Raw genomic sequence first — 20504 nt, 5'->3', positions numbered from 1 at the left:
GAAAAATTAGCAACGTCTTTGCCGGGAATCGAACCGCGGATCTCTCAATTACGCGCTGAGCGTGCAGACCACTACACCACGAAGGCTTGCTAAGAAGGCGGGAGAAATACCTTATATACTCCCCCTTTTAAAAGGCGACTGGAGTTTTTAGGGGACCCAATCGCCAAATCCTGGGTGAGGAGAATCATCATCCAACAGCCTTTTAGTTCGGGAGCCGCTGTAGAGACATTAGGTATGCTTTGGAAGCAGGAGAGATTGAAAAATTAGCAACGCCTTCACCGGGAATCGAACCGCGGACCTCTTAATTACGCGCTGAGTGTGCAGACCACTACGCCACAAAGGCTCGCTAAGCGGGAGAAGAACCTTATACATAGATCAAATTCTTTAGATATTTGTTCATTTCTTTCTAATCGCGCTTTTAATTCCGTTAGCCATAACTGATTATGGGAACTAATGTGAAGCCGCGTTAGGGTTGATTTTGTTCGTTCTCTTAAACTTTTAAGATCGTCTTCCCTTAATTCAGTCGTTATTACCATGAACAATGATTAATAAGCATAAATAACTTCAGCAAGATGTGTAAGTAGTAAAACCATTTTCACTTATCTTTCTAATGGCGTGCAGACGATCCACAGTATTAGTACCTAAAAGTTCGTTAAAGTCAATTATGAAGCATATGATTAGAACATATTTTACAACAACATATTTAACATGTATATTCGTATTTAACGATACTCACTTGGGGAACCAATGTTAATCGCCTTGGATTAAAAAGAGAGAGCTTTGTAGACAAACTTTATTAGCATTCTAAAAACATGAAACATTATTTAACAGAAAATACTGCCTACAGCATGCACAGTGCAGCTAAGAAAAACTATTCCATAATAAAAAGAATAAACATAAAAAAAAATATTGCTGCCATTCACATAACTTCAAGAGTAAAACAAAACATATTGCCAGTAACAAAATTATCGTATGAAAAATAACATAAAATTAAGTGTTGAAAAATTAAGAAGACAAAAGATCCAAATATTGAATACATATCCGAGTACATTTTCGTCTTTCTTTTCCTTGTAATAGAAATAAAATAATATCTGGATATAATGCAGGAAAATTTATGATTACGAAAGCGAAAAATTCGTGGATATGATTAGAGGCTGCGTCATAAGTTTTTTGTCATTCAAGACGACTACGGCTGGCCAGGGCCGAGATCTCAAATCCATTAAACACTGTAATTCGTCTTAGGATCTTTTACCGGTGGTTGAATCTGTTCGTTACATTACCTTTTCATAGTTTTCTTCAATTTAAAAGCAAATACGAAAGCCGTTTCTCTTTAAAAAATTCTGCAGGAACGCATCCTTCATTACAAGCAGATAGCCTTCCTGTAACTTACTTAATGCGGCGCAAAAATTCTGCGACATCTAATTATTCTAAATTCTTGTGTGATGACAATTCCAAACGTGACAAATAGAATATCGTTTTGAGAAAATTTCAGTCAAAAGAATTAACATTTAGAATCGTTATTCATGTTACGAATGAAAAGACAAGTATTGTAAAACTAGCATAACATTTACTTCTATTTCATATAATTTCTTATAAATTATTCAAGTTTCGGAAAAGAACTAAAATTCATCAAATCTTTCGTGTATCGTCAGTGAACTTCAGATGCATTTGCAAGTAATTAACACTGACTTGTATGGGTTTTAATTTTAACTGCTTAAGTGTACTTTTTGGAAATATAACTCAGAGCTATCAGTTACAAAATAACCATAACGAGTAATGTGTATCCTCCATCACCCTAAATATCATTCATCACCCAAAATCCACTGTCAGAGGGTAATTGACTCCCCTCTCAGTGGATTCTCGTCCGACTGATTCTTCGTAATTCATTTTAAATCAGTAAAATCTGTCTGAACGCGTATGGAATGGTGATATTTTCTGAAAGCTATAAATTATCAAAATAAATTTCGTTGCCAAAAATAAATGAAACCATAGAATTCGAAGCATAGTTGTGAAATTCAGCATGTACGTACCACGTATCAAATTACAAGAACTGGGGAGCAACGAAACATACCATTATGAAACAACGATAATAAGGGAAAATGTTTTAGTTAAATGCTAAATACTCCTCTGGCAGAGACAGACCAATATTTAATGTGGCATAGAGTTGTTCAATTTGTTTAAGTTTCCCTCCTGAGAAATATTCTGCCAAAGATTTAGCAACTAGTCAGCAATTCAGAGACATTAAAAAAATTCCAGCTGTCTTCAAACATGTCCCAGATGGGTTCCTTAAAAAAATAATATTGATATATATGATATATCAATATTATATATGATAGTTATATGATAGTTCTGGCGACTCTGATGACACTAAAGGTATCATATTCCTGAAGATACTGTTATGAAAATCATGAATTATGTAGTCGAGCATTGTCCATGTTATTAAATATGGTGTAGATAGTTTCACATACTAAGCAATATGAACAATAATTTGCAGAATTTCATCAACTTACAGACGGCCAATTAGCTTGCCTTCTTGAACTGTCCGCCGAAAACATCGTGGACGAAAACGTGGCGGAGAAAACAACGTAAGGCGAAAGCATCGTAGTACAAAACATCGCGGGAAAAAAGAAAGCAAATAGAAAACATTGCAGTTCTAAAACATCATGGTAGAAAATATCGTCATAGAAAATAAAGCGGTTCAAAAACTTCGCAATTTAAAACATCGTCGTAGAAACTATCATGGTAAAAAACAAAGTACCTTCAAATCATTGCATGCCGATAACATCACATACATGCGTTTTCCAGGCTTTAAAAGTTGTAAACATATTTTCGCATAATGATTTGGGAGCACAAGAAGGAAAGAGGGATATTTTGGCTTTTATATTTCATATTTTTGAATAAACTAATAATTTTTTGCTGAAAAAGTAAGAAGGAAACTTAAGCATTTAAAAATTGAAAATGAGTAGAAAATTCATGCAACTTATAGCACTTAGTAGAATTTTAAATGTACATAGTTAATTAATAAAGGTTATTATTAATCTTTTTTATAAAGTTTTATTCATAATTTTTCATGAAAAATACAGCCTAAAAATATTTAGAAAAAGGAAGATAAATAACTACATGAGGCCACCTCTGTAAAAATTGCTTACTTAATTACCAAATTACTTTCTTTCACATGTATTGTATCTTTTTGTATCTTAAAGTGTAGTTAATATTTCTTACCTTTCCAAATCTTTATGCGAATACGCATTTACAACTTTTAAAACCTGAAAAACGCATGTGCGCGATGTTATCGGCATAAAATGATTTGTAGGTGCTTTATTTTTTACCACAATATTTTCAACGACAATGTTTTTGAACTGGGAAGTTTTTGAACCACTTTACTTTCGACAACGATATTTTGTATCGTGATGTAATAGAACTACGATGTATTCTCTTTGCTTTCATTTCTCTCAACGATGATTTGTACCAAGACGTTTTCGCCTTGCGTTGTTTTCTCCGCGACGTTTTCGTCCTCGATGTTTTCGGCTGTAAACAAAGGATATGATCTATCTTAAAACATGGATCCACAGACTTACATCAAGTGTGATAATTGTGTGCTGCTTACGCGAAATATTATATACGAATGCTAGCCATCCCCTCCACACACGTATTTAGGAGGGCATCAGAAACCAGATTTCGTTTCCTTGTTTCCTTGTTTCAGATAACATTTCCTTATTCGGATATGTCCAGGATGAACAATCTTAGAAGAAATTCGTAGTTCTCTGCCTATGCTGTAGGTCATTGACAGCCTCCTCAATGGATCTCGGTTATTATCTTCGAATGTTATATTAATATGAGAAATTATGCCAATGATATTGTTATGGCTGTTCTCTTGATTGCAAAATCATTTTATGTGCTTTCTGATCCACTGTTTCCATCATCGAGTAACTACCACATTGTGCCGATGCACCTATTGAAGCAAAAAACTTTTTTCGGATTTACGAAGCGGTCTATCTCTAAACCCGTAAACTGTTCGCATGAGTGTCGAGTACGTCAAAAAAGCATATTTGTATATAATTTTATAATAACAAGAAACTTTATTTAAAATTGCCCCCTGTATTACTGTCACTGAAATTTTAATCATTTACAAGACTTCGAAAGACATTTGCATGCTGAGTTTTGCGGCTGTAGATCAAATTTTTATTAGGATATACCTTTTTTTGCAACAGAATGCACAGCTTATATTCAGTTTCTGTAATAGTTGAATTACGCAGAAGTTAGTTTCTGTAATAGTTGAATTACACAACGCTAATGATAAGCGTACTCGTTTAAATTTTCACTAACTAAAAAAAAATGGAAGAATACCGAATAAAATAGTTTGATAACTATTCTATTCATTCTTATGTTTATAAAATAACAAACTTCAGGGTTTGATTAATTGAAGCAAATTTTCTTGCAATTCTCCTGAACGAGTTTCTAGAAATGCATACACACACACACTAATGGGTCGCAGAAGTATTTAAATACGCAATTTGTTCTGAATATTTACGAAAGTAGGATTTTTTTTTTGTGGGTTCTTAGACTGGAAATTCTTGTAAACCTATTCGCTGCTTTATAATATAATTTTTAGTTATATGTATGTAGTTTGTTTATAAACTGTACTTTCCTGTGTTTAAAGAAGCTCCGACAATCTTTTGGATGTTTCTATAAGCTAAGCCTTTGCTCACTTGAGGTGAAGTAATGAAAGAAGAGTAAAGGGACCATGCAAAATATTATACGATAAAAAGGGTGAGTGAAAGAAGTTAGAGAAACCCTGCTTTGTATGCTGATTATAGTGCAGTTGCATATAGTTACTTAAAAAACCCACCCCTTTTTATAACAGTCACATAGCCTTCATTCAAAAATTATTCATTCTTTTATCGAAGAGAGTCGCTCTTCAGTTCAGAATGAAAAACCAACAAAGGCATAAATGGAAAAGTGGAATAATAAAAAAGAGCACTCCCAGATGTTTTACGCAGCAAAAGCGCTTGCTCTTTCTCCTGTCTTTAGAATTTTATCCGAGTCCTTGGAAAGATATAAACACTGAGCACATTTAAAAGCTTGTTATATTGCAGGTAAACATTTATGTTTGCACTCCTCCAAGACAAAAAAAAAAAAAAAAAAAAAAAAAAAAAATACTCCCAGTCTATTGATTCTCTCACTCCATGACAAGCAACAGAGATGATGTTTTGAATATTTGAAAGGAAAGACAACTCAGAGATACAGAATACATTTTCACCATTATATCTTAAGTGATTCGTCTTTTTTTTTCTCACTTTAAGAGCGCTCGGTTAACTAGAGATTTATGCTAGTAGCCCTTTTTGAAAGGAGATCTCCTTTTCTGTACATTCTTTAATAATGAACTGAAAACTTTCGAAATAATTCTTGAATTATAGTTCTATTAAATGCAGTAAATCATATTTAATTATCGGAGATATAACAAGTTCAAACACTCAGTCGTTCAAAAAATAAGTTTTCCAGCTCTAAATGCAGTTCTTATTTATTCCAGTTCTTTGCATTTTCCAGTTTTTATTTGTTCCAGATCATCTGAAAATATTTAAATAAAGTACAATGGCTTCTCTAAATTTAGCAAAGCACTCAAGGATTATCTGTCTAAGGTAAAGTATGTCTTTATGCGGAGGACTTTGTAAGAGACAATTTCAAACTACAGGAACAGCTATCTGGGGGTTTAGTAGTGGTCGTCCACGAGGAACCACACCCGCAGATGACCGGTATATTGCCTTACAGGCCAGAAGAAATAGGCGGCAGACAGCGGGAGAAATCGCTAGACACACGACACAGGCGACTGGACGACCGATATCGCGTTTTACCGTGGCCAGAAGACTGCACGGTGGTGGTCTGTTTGTACGACGCCCTGTACGGTGTGTACCTCTAACGCCTGCCCATCGGAGAAGGCGTTCTCTGTGGTGCCGGGAACACAGGAATTGGAGAGACAATGAATGGAGACGAGTACTCTTTACAGATGAGAGCAGATTCAGTCTGAGTAGCGATTCTCATCGCATACTCATCTGGAGAGAGCGGGTAAGCCGCAATCATCCCTCGAACATCATTGAAAGGGACAGGTATGGAGGTGGCGGTGTTCTCGTTTGGGGAGGCATCATGCTTGGTAATCGTACAGACCTTCACATCTTCGACGCAGGTTCAGTCAACGGGACCCGTTATTGTAACGAGATTCTTCTTCCATATGTGCGTCTTTTTAGAGGCGCTTATGGGTCCGCAGTTCCTTTTCATGGACGACAATGCACCATGTCATCGCACAGTAGCTGCCAAACAGCTCTTAGAGAGGGAGGATATTGAACGTATGGATTGGCCGGCACGATCTCCGGATCTAGGCAGACGCTTGGCAGCTCGTACCTTACGACCAGTAACGATTCCGGAGCTTCGATTGGCGCTGCAAGACGAATGGGCAGCAATGCCTCAACAACTCATTGACACCCTCATTCTCAGCATGGGTAGACGCTGTGAAACCTGCCTAGCAGTCAGGGGAGATCATATCCCCTATTAAAGACCGGATGTTTCTTGCTGGACATCCATCACAGGGATGTTTCGGCCTTCAGTCGCATTGCGCTTCATGCTACTTTTTCAATAAAGCTTCTTTTTATCCCTCTGATTTCTCTTTTAGTAAGTGTTGCTTACATTACTCATGTCCTTACGTATTGGGGATCTTGCGGTATTGAATGTGTTGATTTGGAAAGCTTTTGTACAAAGTTATATTTAAAAAACCGTCTCGTCCTTAATTTTTGCACACCAGTGTATATTTTGCTTATCAGTGTTCCTCACTTTCATTTACTGGGTTTCCATAATCATGGTAGCTAGATGATATGGTGATTAACGAGGCTGACAGCTAAGTTACTGCTGACGACACAGGCTCTATTCTTGCGTACGGCTTGCATGTTGCGTTAATGTCGTCTGTATCCTTTCCTGCGGGTGCAATATCGGTTAATTCCTTTTGGTTCACCTTAGGCACCAATTCGGTGATTCTGAATCAGCCAATGGATAAAGATTATCTCGTGACGAATGCTACGTAGCAAGTGCTCGACAACTAAAAGGAAAATATATATATATATATATATGTATTTATAAATCTCTCACATTTTATTTATATACCGTGAACTGAACGAAAAGCACTTTAAGAAATAACTAATATATTGCAAAAATTTAATTACAAGGCAAGGTAATTCAGATTAATGTGTTAAAAGTTACATGTTTGTGTATTCGGGAGGTCGGAGGTTCCAGTCTCGGCGAGGGCATTGCTCATTTCTTCAGTTTCCTGACATCCAGAAAATCCTAATATCTCTAAATGTCTATGCAATCTACGGTGTTTACAGACGCCCTACTTACTGTTATATGCTCAGTGATGACATAAAAGTTCCCTCTATGACGAAGTAGAGCAGTGTTACATGCATAATATTTTCCTTTTGCTAACGCAGTGTTTCTATCATATAATACAGCAGTTATGCATAGAAAAATTCCTTGTATTATTGTAGAAAGCCTAGAAGAAATTTTGCTCTTAACCCATTAGCCGCTGGTGTTGCGTTGACGCAACGGTCAAAATAAATGCGTATATAAATATAACTACCTAAGATATTTTATACCAGCAGATGATTTTGTGTAGAGAATATTATGAAGATTATTTCTGTAAAAAAATATTTGCCTTCAAGAATCATTTTGTTTATAATAATTAATCTCATATTTTAAGCAAAATTTAAGCAAAATTTTCGACCGGATATTTTTGCTGAAAATATTTAAAGAAAGAATCGCCGTCTTTATGAGTGATCTATTTTTAGTCAAGGTCATCGTTTATCAGAACATTACATCAGGCAGATGTTTATATTTGTGTTGGGAAGGGAGGGAAAACAGGCGTTGCGTTGACGCAAGGTCAGCAGGAAACGGGTAGTCAATCTTCTTTTTCACTCATTCCTTTCGATGTTCTGGTTGTTTAAAAATGCCTAGAACGAGGTATCTTACATTAGAAGAAGCTCTTCAAAGATTTTTTGATGAAGAAACAGATGATGATAATGTTAATAATGACCAGAATGAAACTGATATTGTTGTTGTTCCCCCAGAAATTGCAGAGGCTAATGGCGAAGAAGAAAGGAATATCAATGTTTTAAATAATGATAATGATATTTTACCAAATGATACTGCTGGGGAAGTTAAAATTCACGTAAGAAGTAAGTTTCAGCCTTCTAAAAGCAGTTACAGTCATACTAAAAAGTTTAAAAAGCAGAAGACTGAAATCTTGAAGTGTATAGAAAAGAAACTGTTAGTTATGTCTCAGGAAGAACATGAAGAAAGAGATAGAAGAGAAATTATAAAAGACAAAACACAAGGTAAAACTAGTGCAGAGATTTTCAATTTTCTTTTTGGTTTAGACATTTACTCTCTTCTCGTTGAACAGACAAATATATACGCTCAGAAAAAAAAAAAAAAAAAAGGCCCAGAATTTTTTGCATCTGAAGCCTATATGAGAAGATTTATTGGAATATTATTGCTTACAGGATATTATTCTTTACCTCAAGATAAAATGTATTGTTCTTTTGATAAGGACATTTCTGTTCCTGTTGTACGAGAATCGATATCACGTTTGTAGTACAGGAATATGAAGCAGAACTTGCATTTGACAATAGTCAAATTGACAAATACTGATAAATTATATGAGGTGAGACCGCATCTAAACTTACTAAATATCACCACTTTTTACTACTGGAAATATAAAGTCTGTTTTAGATTTCAGACGCGAGAATGCATTATTCCTTTTGCAAAATCCTATTGAGAGTGTAGAATTAGCCAAAAATAGATCAGCAACAGGATACCTAGTAAATTCAGCATCCAAAAACCATTGAATGGAGATGGTAGACATTTTATCGTAAAGTCCGTTGATAACAACAGACTTTGTTATAAAGAGTACCACAACCAGACTGTTTATAGATGCAAAGTATGTAATGTAGCTTTACTTGAATCTTTCAAATGAAATAATCTGTATTTGTAAAAGAAATACACTGTATATTTTAATATTAAATTAATTACAAGTAAAGTGATTTGTAGATTTGTAAAACGTTATACAGCTAAAAAGTAATCCTGCGCTCCACTCAAAAGAAACATCACACGAGTACAATCCTACTCACTAAACATCCGTAGTCTTATTCCGCTGACGTTGCGCGAACGCAACACTCGCTTTTTCCACAGGTAAGAGCATTTTTTTTTATTTTCAATGTAAATTTATGTTATAAATGCTTAATTTAATATTTTTTATTATTTTCATGGGAAAAGAAACATTCCTTGTAGTTTTGGCGGTTAATGGGTTAAGCAAATTAAATATATAATCAATGAAGGCACAAACGCAGATTTTTAAATAGTTCTAACAGCTAATATGATAAATATTAACCGCTTTTATTAAATATAAACAAGGAAAGACTCCCTTCTGTTTTTAAAATAGCTCCACTCTATGCTTCACATTTTGACCTTTAAACTATGAGGAGTCAGAATTTCGCAAGTGTTTCATGTTTATTTCAAAGAGAGATAAGCATCTCGAAGTTAAACAGATCTTTAACGGAGTGGGAAAGTAACCTTCTGTTCCATTTAAACCTCGGCAATGTTAATGTCGCTTTCATTCATTTTCCTCATTGTATAAATTATGATTATAAATATATAGTCTCAAGAATCTTTTATGAATCCTAGTTATGAAAAATTGTTAATGTAGTTCAAGACTAAGAGTTTCGTAAACTAACAATGATCGCTTTATGTATCTACAATGCTAATAACAAACAAGGTGTACGTCGAATGAAAGAATAGCTTTTTAAAACATTATTTACAACAATAATTTTTCAGCATTTTATAATGGCAAAAATTTTAATTATTTTATTTATCCTGAATATAAATGCAGCTCTATACTTTATAGATACTATTGCTAGAATAGTAAGTGAGTTCCTGAGTCATCGCAGATTCAGACTGCGCTTTAATAAGCTTCACATTTTCAAGAATTCCTTCTTGTACTCAGTACCGATATTGTAAAGGTTGCAAAAATTTATAAAACGTTTGAAACACTATTTTATAATTTATTTATGCATATATATATGACAGGAAATCTAATGAAGATATATTTTTAAGAATGTGTTTCGCTGTTACTTGCAATACGCCAGATAAAAACTTGTTCCATCATCTCTGGAACTTTTCTAATACCAGGTATCATTAAGCAGTTCTGTTGAAGTAGTATTTCGTAATACATGTATAGTATTTAAAAGGAAAACGAACGTTTCTTAAACAGACAGATGTACAATAGAACTGTAGACAGATGCTTGAATTTCTCTTCAGCAATGCAAAGGAAATATTTATAGTGATAAAATAAAAATCTGCCTTAACGTTTTGCTTGAAATAATTGCTTTGTAAAGTTTTACTTAAAGTTTGTTATGAATTCATGTTTTACGTCATAAACAAGGTGCTTCTTATTCTTAAATAGAACTGTTTCTTGTTCGAATGTAAGCAACCAAAATATGTCTGACTTTAGAAGTATTTCTCATGTTAGTTTATGGTTTTCAAATACATGTTCATATTGAGTTTTCATTGATAGAATCAATTTTCCGATCATTTATGAAAGTGACTGCACAGTTTATATCGGGACATGCAAAACTGCTTAATTGTGAAGTTTATTTCATAACTACATTACACCACGTTACCAAATTTAAGTTTCAAATTTTCAAGAATTAGCCTCTTGACGTACTCCTTGCAGTGCTTCTCAAACAACATACAAAATTCATCTTAGGCTTTGGATGCCTCAGTGGCTCAAATCCGCTTTTCCGTTTTACATCAGGGATTGGTTTGAGTGTAAGACTGCTAATAGTCTTTTGCAGTATTTTCATCGACGAATCTAGCGGGAGCAAGAGAGATATAAACCATGAGCTGTATCAAGAAGCTCTGTAACTGAAATATTAACACTGCAGGGTCTTAACTAGCTTTAACCCCTTAACTGCCGCGGGCGTATAAATACGCCTTGCTCAGCCGATGCGTTAACTGCCCCAGATGCGCCCAGATGCGCAGCCGATGCGTTAACTTTGCGAATAATTTTAGGTGTAGCAGCGCAAAGCAAATGATAGCAGTTTGGAAGGACGTATATATACGCCTGGGGCAGTTAACGCATCGGCTGAGCACGGCGTATATATACGCCCGCGGCAGTTAAGGGGTTAATGAAAGTGAATTCCATGATACACTTAAGAGCTACGGATTCATGGAGATTTTGCTTCAGTTCATTACACCTCATGAGCAAAAAGAAACCGAGAAACTTGTTGCAATAGTAAAAGTATATAGCAAATATTATAACTGTCATTAACTCATGCCCGGGTTTGTAGAAGCTTCTGGAAAAATCGCTTTTAAGGGGTCATACTTCCTTAAAAGGCTTAAAACTTGAAGAAAATTGAACCATTTCAAACTACTATATCTCAAAATATATAAACAGGAAACAAATAATTTTTTTAACTGAAGTCAAATGAAATATTGTTCTATCTGAAAATGTGACTAAGCATATAAAATATGAAAAAAATTTATTTAATAATGCTGAAAACTATATAACATTTTACGGCATGTGAAAATGCAATATCAGCTTGCGCCCAAGATTAATCTTAAATTACAAGCTTATTCAAAATATTTTCACTTGTAATATATTTAGTATAGTCACATTATTGTTTTGAACCTTTAAAATTTTAAATATATGTAAATTTTATATTTTTAAAAACAGTTGTTTTATGTTATTAAGAATAGCAAAGTTTATAGTACTTTCCGAACACAGTAAAATAATAAAATATAGATGGAAACTGCAAATTTTAAGTTCAGGTTGTAGCAAATAAAGTATAGTACCTTTGATACAACTTTCATAAGAATATATTCTTTCAATTGAGTCTATCTTCGAAATTCATATCCCAGAAATTTAAAAAAAAGTTGCTAAGTTGTCAAACTAGTAGCCAAATGTAGGCAATTTGGCGACAAAAATTCTAACGAAGACTTTTTGAGAGGATTTTTGTTTCATTATCTTAAGATTTATTCGACAAACTATCAGAAATTACGCGCTGTTGGATTCAGAATGACAAGCTCTACAATTGTGTATAAGAAATTGAACGCATGCAAAATACTTTAGCACAACTTCAGTAACACACAAATATACTTTAAAATTATTACATAAAATTCAACAAATAAACAAACAAGTAAAAATATAAACAACATAAAACTTTACAACAGCACACGAAAACAATACAATCAAATTTATTAAAATATTTACAGAAGTTTATAGCATCGCTTCCTCCTTAAGGGGACGGTGGACTTTAAAAATTAGTTTTTTAGTTTTTGTGCTTTCACCAAGAAATTTTACTCCTATACGTATTATAACATCAGTTTAAAAATATATGTTCAAAATTTCAATTTACTTTAAGTAAAAATTTTTAAACAAATAGTTAATTATTTTAATTAAAGATTTAAAATGCTCCTTGCGCGCTAATTTTCAATATTTTTTCCCAATTTTTCCTTCAAGTTAGTTATAAAAACTTGACAAAAGTTTTTGTGTATTCGTTATTGAATATGATGGATCAGAAATTTTTAAAAAGTATTTTTGTGAACTTAAACCCAGTTTTCGGAAAATTGTCACCTTTTTCTAAACATTATCACAAGTTTAAACTTCTTAATAACCTCTTATCCAAAAATGCATACACAGATCTACTGTAACATATAACAAGATAATATATCCAAATATCATTCATTTTTAACAAAAAATGAGACGCATGGAGCATTTTCAAGACATACAAACTGCGAAAAAATTTGTTTTGAGAAAACCGAATTTAAAGTTTTTCTTCAAACATACATGGTCATGAAAAATAGCAAATTAACTTGATAATTATGATATGAATATATAGACACTAGATAACATTTTCGTATCATTTAATTATTTTTAACCTCATAATATTAAATGTGAGAAAAATAAACATATCGCAAATTGGTATGTGATTCGAAATTAGAAGTAGAAACAATTTATGCATTATATCCAATGAAACTTTTAAAATTCACTCGCATCATATGTTTTACTTTCATTTGTTACATTTAAAGCGACGTTGATCACGCTTTTTTGTAACGAGTAAGGAAAACGAGTTTGTTTCTTCCTGTTCTACACGTATAGCATTTACATAACCACAGTTAATTCATTAATAGTTGTCAATACTGTCATTTCTAGCCTTTTTTTTAGAAATAAACACTTCTTTGGGGCAATTACATAAATTATAACATCAGTAAATAACTGTTGAAATAATTTTTTTTTTAATATTTTCTCCAAAATTTAAAGGGCAAAGTTTACGTTGCTTACAGATTTTAAATGCTTGTAACTTCTTTAAAAACTGAATATTTAAACTCGGTTTTTTGCATACGATGTAAGTTATGTACTATATGGAATATTACGAGAGTAAAAAAACAAATTCAATATTTTGGTTGATTTTTAGTTATTTTTAAGTCCACCGTCCCCTTAATGACTGCACGTCCCGTCTAGTGCTAACCTAGAACAGGAGCAACTAAGCCTTTTTTTATCATTGTAAGGTGCAAGCCGACCGTTGTCATTAAGTTTCGTTTGGAAGAAGGAGTGTTTTGTGTACGTACCACCACTCTGTTCAGTTTCCTTATGAGACACACGGATCACTCTTAGAGTGTCTGCAACGTGGGGGAGATCCCTCATTGACGCTTGGGGGTTCCGCCGACAGATTTGATACCCTTTCTTTTGGCGTCGTATCTTATCTTTGTCCTTTCGGTTCCTGTGTTGATCCTTTTTCTGACGAACCTGCTGATTTCCCAGGTACTGCTCAGGCAAAAAGAGCGCATGCTGCGGTCGTCTGAATAGCAGGTTACTCTTCAGATGAAAATCACTGCTAAAATTATTTATTAAGAGAAACTCTAATGCTCTCGTTAACTTCACTGCGACACGCTAGCAAGTTATAAAGGCAGATTTTTGGTCCCAGTTGCGTTGACTCCGAGATACGAATAGTGATAGATCTCTCCACCTTGTGTTCCGACTATGAAGGAGTGATTTACTTCATTTCTATACCAAGAATTCTACGTAGTGCTTTCAATATCGCAGCTCTGAAATTCTTCTCTGAATCAAAGCGAGCAAGAAAGGGCTTTTGGGGGGGGGAATCCCCTTCTCTACTACAACGTTTACGTCAGTTAATGTATTTTGATCAGATATGGCCACAGATTTTTCTGCCACTTAATAAAGTAGTCCATGACAACTGATACGTACTTTAGTTGTTCGAGGTAACGGTACGAGAATACTCGGAAGGATACTTTCGAACAGTGCTCCTGAACTGTCGATACTGTAATCTCATTTGCGTACGTGTCTGCGGAACTTCACAGGATTTACTAACATCTCAGAATTTGTACCATTTTTTCTATATGTGCCTTGGGTTTGTCCCAGAAGTAGATTCTGAAGTTCTGACAGAACTCTGAATATTCGAAATCTCGGTAAAATGAGTTGCCACCTGAAACTCATTATTTCATTGGTCTCCCATTAGCGGTAAAGAACATTTGGTGATTTGGCAGGAGAAGTAACTCTCGTAATGCCCAATATATTTTTGTAATCCAACTAAAGGGTTTCATAGCTTGCCAAGTGAGTTTTCATTCAATTAGTGCTTAAATTAATGCTCTCGATTTGCTTGCACCAGGGACCAGTCTTTGACGTTTTGGCGTCTCATGTTAACTTGTCCACTACTGGGAAACAAAAGCTGCATTTTTCCTGGGCGTTTTGAACAGTATTTGCACTTTTCTGCACAGAATATTCTAAAAGATGAATCAGAAATTTCAGGCAAAGTTCCTTTATGATACCGAATTTACATGTCGTGCGTTTGTAACCGCAACACCCATTTAGCTATTTCCTCTTCCTCGGACTTTTGAAATTAAGTTGCCGACTTATTTAGACATTTCGTTGAGTAGAAAGAATTTGAGGCCATACAGATAAGAACGAAAGTATTCTACTGCTTTCACAATGGATAACAATTATTTTCAGATGACAGAGTAATTTATTTCTGGCTTTGAAAGATGTTAACTGAAAAAGAAATAACACGCTCTTGCCAGTCGATTTCCTGTAAAAGAATCTCTCCATTATTAACGTCTCCAATCTCTTCATAGCTAGCTCCTATATCGGGAATGAAATCATATTTAGATTAGAAATAAGCTAGTGCAGGAAAAATCAAGGTGTTCTTCAAATATTTAAACGCTTATTCATACTCATCAGTCCGCAGAAACTTTTACTTTTCTGTTCGGCGAATTAACGGAATGCGAATTTGAAAGTCTTTTAACAAATCTTCAGTAATAACACTATCGGTAATGTCCAGGGACTAGAAGAAGGTTCAGTAACGTCATTGCCCTGCATCTTCTTCATGAGTTTTCCGACCTTCTCTTATTTTGCGAAAGGGACATGTCAAATATGTTGTTTAACAGGCACGTAGCTTCCTATGTTGATATGGTTTAGCTTGGCTTATTGGATTATGACAAAGCATTCGATAGCTATTTGCATAAAGGAAGGAATGCCTTCATGGAGGACTTTCTTAGTGGCTCTAATGCACGTTACACTTGAGAGAAACCCAGAAAATGCCCATGCAGCCAGCCCTTTCATAGAGATTCGAATCCCGAATGAACTGCCAGTTTTTAGCGAGTTTACCGCTCTGGTGAACTTCTGTGTCGATATGACGCTGTATCACATAAGTGAAGTTGAAAAGACTTCTTTAAATTATTTTATTAAACGACTTGCATCTTGGATTTGATTAGCCTTTCACGTAATTTTGCTTGCAATTAAATCTTTTAATTCAGCTGAAGTCTATTGATTTTTATAGATGGAATGCTACACAACACTTATCACAGATTAGGTTATTAAATATGGAGAAGCACTGTTAGGTTATCTAAGAAGAGGGATACCTTCATAAAGGATTTTCTAAGGAAAACTGGTTCCTATATCGTTACACATAGAAAAGCCCTCAAAACAGACAATCAGCTATCCGTTTCGCCTGGGATCGAACGCAGGTTGAACTCTCCGTATTCAGCGGGCTTAACCATTCGACCACTGGTGAGGTGATACTTGTCACAAAGCAACATGAAACAATTATCTCTCCTGTAATAAAATTACATGGCCTGTCACTCATTTCGGGAACTTTTACCGAGACATTTTCTTTTTGTTAAATCAGCAAGTGCATCAGCAATTAAAAGTGCGTAAGGAAGGTAGGTCGCAAATTCAAATAATTATGAAATTTTTAATGTTTTATCTCGAATTCAAGCTTTAAAAGCTCCTACACTACAATTCAGACTTAATTTTTGATATCGCAAATATTTTTTCAATGAAACGAAGCGAAAATAGTTGAAATCATTAAGTCCTGAAATCGAAAGTAAATCTAATCTTTTTATAGAGAAAAAAGAAATTAAAACCTGCACGAAGTCAAAAAACTACTTCTACGTGATGCCAAAGTGCAACATCAGGATACCGTAATTTAATATAAAAAACTCTTTCATTCTTTCAAGAAAACTCTTCCTCAGCCTTAGAAATAGAGAAAAGAATAATCTATTAAAGTTCGGCATCACAACGATGAAGTAAGACCTTTCAATCAGGTTAAAAACGCGAGACGTCGAAACACAACTCCGATAACTTTAAAAGGCAGTAACATAAAAAAGGTCCTTCGATAAAAGAAACTAAACTTCCAGAGCTATATTTTGAAGATACCTCGAAAACAGTGCTTATTTCGGCAGCTGCTTATTTTTTCCCTAATATAGAGGTAGCCGGCTAACAGAAAAAAAAAGACTTGCTATACTAATTTGAGGGAAATATTAAGATTGTCTTAAGTTCACCAAAACTTTGTAAGAGTGTTTTAAGTTTAGGAAATATGCAACACATATGAGGAAAGGGAAATATATTGCTTGGGTTGTTGCAATGAAATAAAATCTCGTGTTTGTCTATGAGGTTTTGGATTCCCATCCAAACCAAGGCATTCAAATGAAGACAGAACAGAACAGAACATAACTCTCAGAATAGTAGAGATAGAACTCATTCCCTGTACTTCCTGTATATGAGAAATATATGTTCCTGTATATGAGAATTTATAGATGATGAGATATTAGATTCGATTACCAGATGAAGCAAGCTTTTATAATTTTCTAATTTTAAATGGATGTAAAGGGAAAGAGCTATTAGAAAACGAAAACTTGTACTGCATAGATACAGCCTTGGTACCTTTCAAAACCTTGTTAACGAATGTTATGTCTGAATAGTGCAGTTTTAAAGAAAGCATCAAAAATAGTTTTCTTATTTTAAAATGAATTAAAGCCATATTTCAAATTTAGGGTAAGGTTGCGTTAAGTCGTACCCCATAAGAAAAGATAGGTATAAATCTTTGGATCAATAAAAAAGGAAAATTATACTTGGTGGTAAATAATATTTTGTCGTTGCTGATATTTATTACAATAAAATTCCATACACTCTACTCCCTTGGGTAAAATTTAGGAACGCGAACTTAACACGACATAGGCAACCAGTATTCTAAGTCTTATAGCTAAAGTCGTACTACGTTTAAAATAGGTCAATTATAATAAAACTTTCTTTTTTTCAATTAATTTATTTTTACAATTAATTACAACAGTGATCCCAAAGATAATTTTTCATTTTCTTACCAACTCTAGCACATAAGTCGTGTACCCATCCTTTGCACTTCAGGCGCTGAATCATATTCTTTTCGCAGTGTTCTTTACAAATATTACAGGGAGACGAACACGATGTGAAACAATACGGTTTTCTAAGAGTAACTCGTTTTGCTAAAAGAGACGCACTTGGCGTGATATAACGACTAGTATTTAAAAGATACGACTTAAGCAGTAGTAAGATTTGCGCAAAATTACCGTTTTATGGTTTTGAAATTAATTAGATAGATCGGATGTAATATTAAATAGTGTTGAAATTTAATCTCAAAAATACAATGAAATTATGACCATGTTTGAACATATAATTCAAAATAAAAAAGTCACCTTAACTTGTTTGAAGGAAAAATATGCACACTTTTGGTTTTTCAGACTTCGTGCGGTTTTGGATTAGTACAGACAACTTTCTTTGATTAGAATTGGATTAGAATCTTTAGTACCGATAACCTAGAAGTTTAAAAATGACGTAGTTTCTCAAATAACTTGTACACCTTAGATGTCATACTAAAACTGATTTTCATTTCTCTCAACATAACAGAAAATATCGCATACTTCATACACCTGGCAATTCCTCTTGAATGGTTCTAATAATTTAAGAGAAAGATAAGTTTGCACTTACAAAAACAACTGACGCGTTTACGGAAATATCTCTATACATAAACTATGCACTGATGTACTGTAAAAGAAATGAGATAACGTCTGTTGCTTTACTAATTATTGTCCTTTTATCTTTTCAGTGTACAAGCTTCACATGAATATGGAAATGAATTTCCATCGAAGTTATGTGCTGAGCGTGTCAATATGAAGACTTAATATAAATCCTTATTCTGTCATCTCAAGATAAATAAAATGTATTCTTGCCACTGATTTCATCTTATAAGATATTGCAATGTATCCCATACCGATGGCACTTTTCCAGGCCTCTTCAGCAAACTACACAGTGCGTGCTACAGAGGCATCCATAGTACTCCAGAAAGAACCATATATAAACCATACTAATACGTCAAGTAACTCCTTAGGACATATGCCCTCCATTAGCGATATTAATGATACCAGCATCAAAAGCACTGGAAGTGATCCATGGGTACTGCCCTTCTCTTTATGGTTCACCATATTCATTGGCGTTATGATTGGTTTATGCATTATTATTACTGTAGCTGGCAATATTCTTGTTCTAGCGGCTTTTGCTGTAGAACGTAGCATAAGACAACCAAGTAATTACTTCATCGGCTCTCTGGCAGTATCTGATTTATGCATTGGAATAATATCGATGCCTTTTTATGCTGTGTATGTCTTGATGGGCAGATGGGACCTTGGTCCGATCACCTGCGATCTATGGTTGGCCACCGATCATACAGTTTGCCTGGTCTCCATATATACTGTACTTTTGATTACGATAGACAGATTTTGCTCAGTAAAAATAGCGGCAAGATACAGAAGTTGGAGAACAAAGACTAAAGTTATGTGGATGGTTGCTGTAACATGGATTGTTCCTTTCTTGGTGTTTTTCATCAGCATTATGGGATGGGAACATTTCATTGGATATAGAGACCTTGAAGATGGAGAATGCGAAGTGCAGTTCCTCAAAGATCCCGTATTCAACACATCTCTCATCATCGGTTACTTCTACTGTACATTATTTGTACTCTTCTGGCTGTATTGGGGTATATACAGGTAAGAATATATTTATATGTATATTCTTTGCTCTTGCTAAGCATCAGAATAGTGCATTTATTTCAAATTATCTTCATAATTTTACGTAAAAAATTAATCTGTATGCACCTGACTATGCGTCGAGTGTAAATAAAGTAAAATAGTTAATTTTAACATTTTCATGCAATAATATACAAAACTATAAAAAGAAACATAGATACAGTAAATACAATTTATATAATTACAATTTTTCAAATAATGTGAGCCTATTACAGACATTATTCAGTTTATTTCTTTCTAATCACTTCGCATAAATCACTTTTAAATAAAAACGAAAAATGATATTATTGCGTGCGTACGCGGTTCGTAATAATAGTTTGAATGCACACAGATCCGATGATAGGTTGATGAAATTTATTTTATCAAAAGAAACACTTCAGAGTTCTGGCGCTTTCCACATAAATGTTCGTACAGGTGTTCACAATATCACAGAGTACAATCAGTAGTTACACTTCAAACTTATAGTAGTTGCACTTCTCCAGATTAGTGAGATGGCCATTTACTCAAGCAGACTTTCCCTGTATTCTTAATTTTCCGGTTGAGCATCATTTCTGTTAGCTTTTCATATTACATTATACAGAAAAACACAACAGTTTCACCAAAATTATCTATTTATGTACAAAATTCGTAACAATATTTAAGGCATAGCTGTGTCACAAAAATTTTGAAGTAAAATGTTTCAGTTTAGGTAACATCTTTAACTTACAGAAGATACATTTAAGCAACATATTCTTACCTACCAGATGGAAAAGATAGGTATCTAGTTACACTCTAATTTTCCTCATTAATCAGACCCCAAACTTATAGGCCTTTGTATGAGTACTACACAACAAGCTTTGGTTAAGAGTAAATTAAAACGCAAGTTAAATATTTAATAGTTAAATATTTAATTGTATATTGTTTAACTTACAAAATAAATTAAAAATGTTTCACCTAGAAGGAAACTAATTATGTGCTCGATACAGATATATTTTATAAGTTATTTACAAGCCACACCAACTTTGGCATAAGTAACATCATTACTCACATGCTCATTAGTCAATTTTAAGAGT

At 34.1% G+C, this 20504-nt stretch overlaps 1 protein-coding gene across 1 annotated transcript in view; it reads left to right on the top strand.

Moving 5' to 3' along the window:
• The window catches only part of mAChR-B (muscarinic acetylcholine receptor), a 207924-nt gene that overhangs the window by 65399 nt on the left and 122021 nt on the right, over window positions 1–20504 (top strand). The window contains exon 2 of the mRNA XM_035357843.2: window positions 18477–19413. Coding sequence (XP_035213734.1) covers window positions 18629–19413 — 785 coding nt within the window. The 5' untranslated portion in view covers window positions 18477–18628. The remainder of the gene's footprint in view (window positions 1–18476; window positions 19414–20504) is intronic.

Source organism: Stegodyphus dumicola, chromosome X2 (assembly GCF_044657685.1).
Source record: "Stegodyphus dumicola isolate Sdum_Otavi_A_Nest chromosome X2, ASM4465768v1".
Classification (NCBI taxonomy): Eukaryota; Metazoa; Arthropoda; class Arachnida; order Araneae; family Eresidae; genus Stegodyphus; species Stegodyphus dumicola.
The sequence above is the reverse complement of the archived record's forward strand: the minus strand, read 5'-3'. Positions and strand labels throughout refer to the sequence as shown.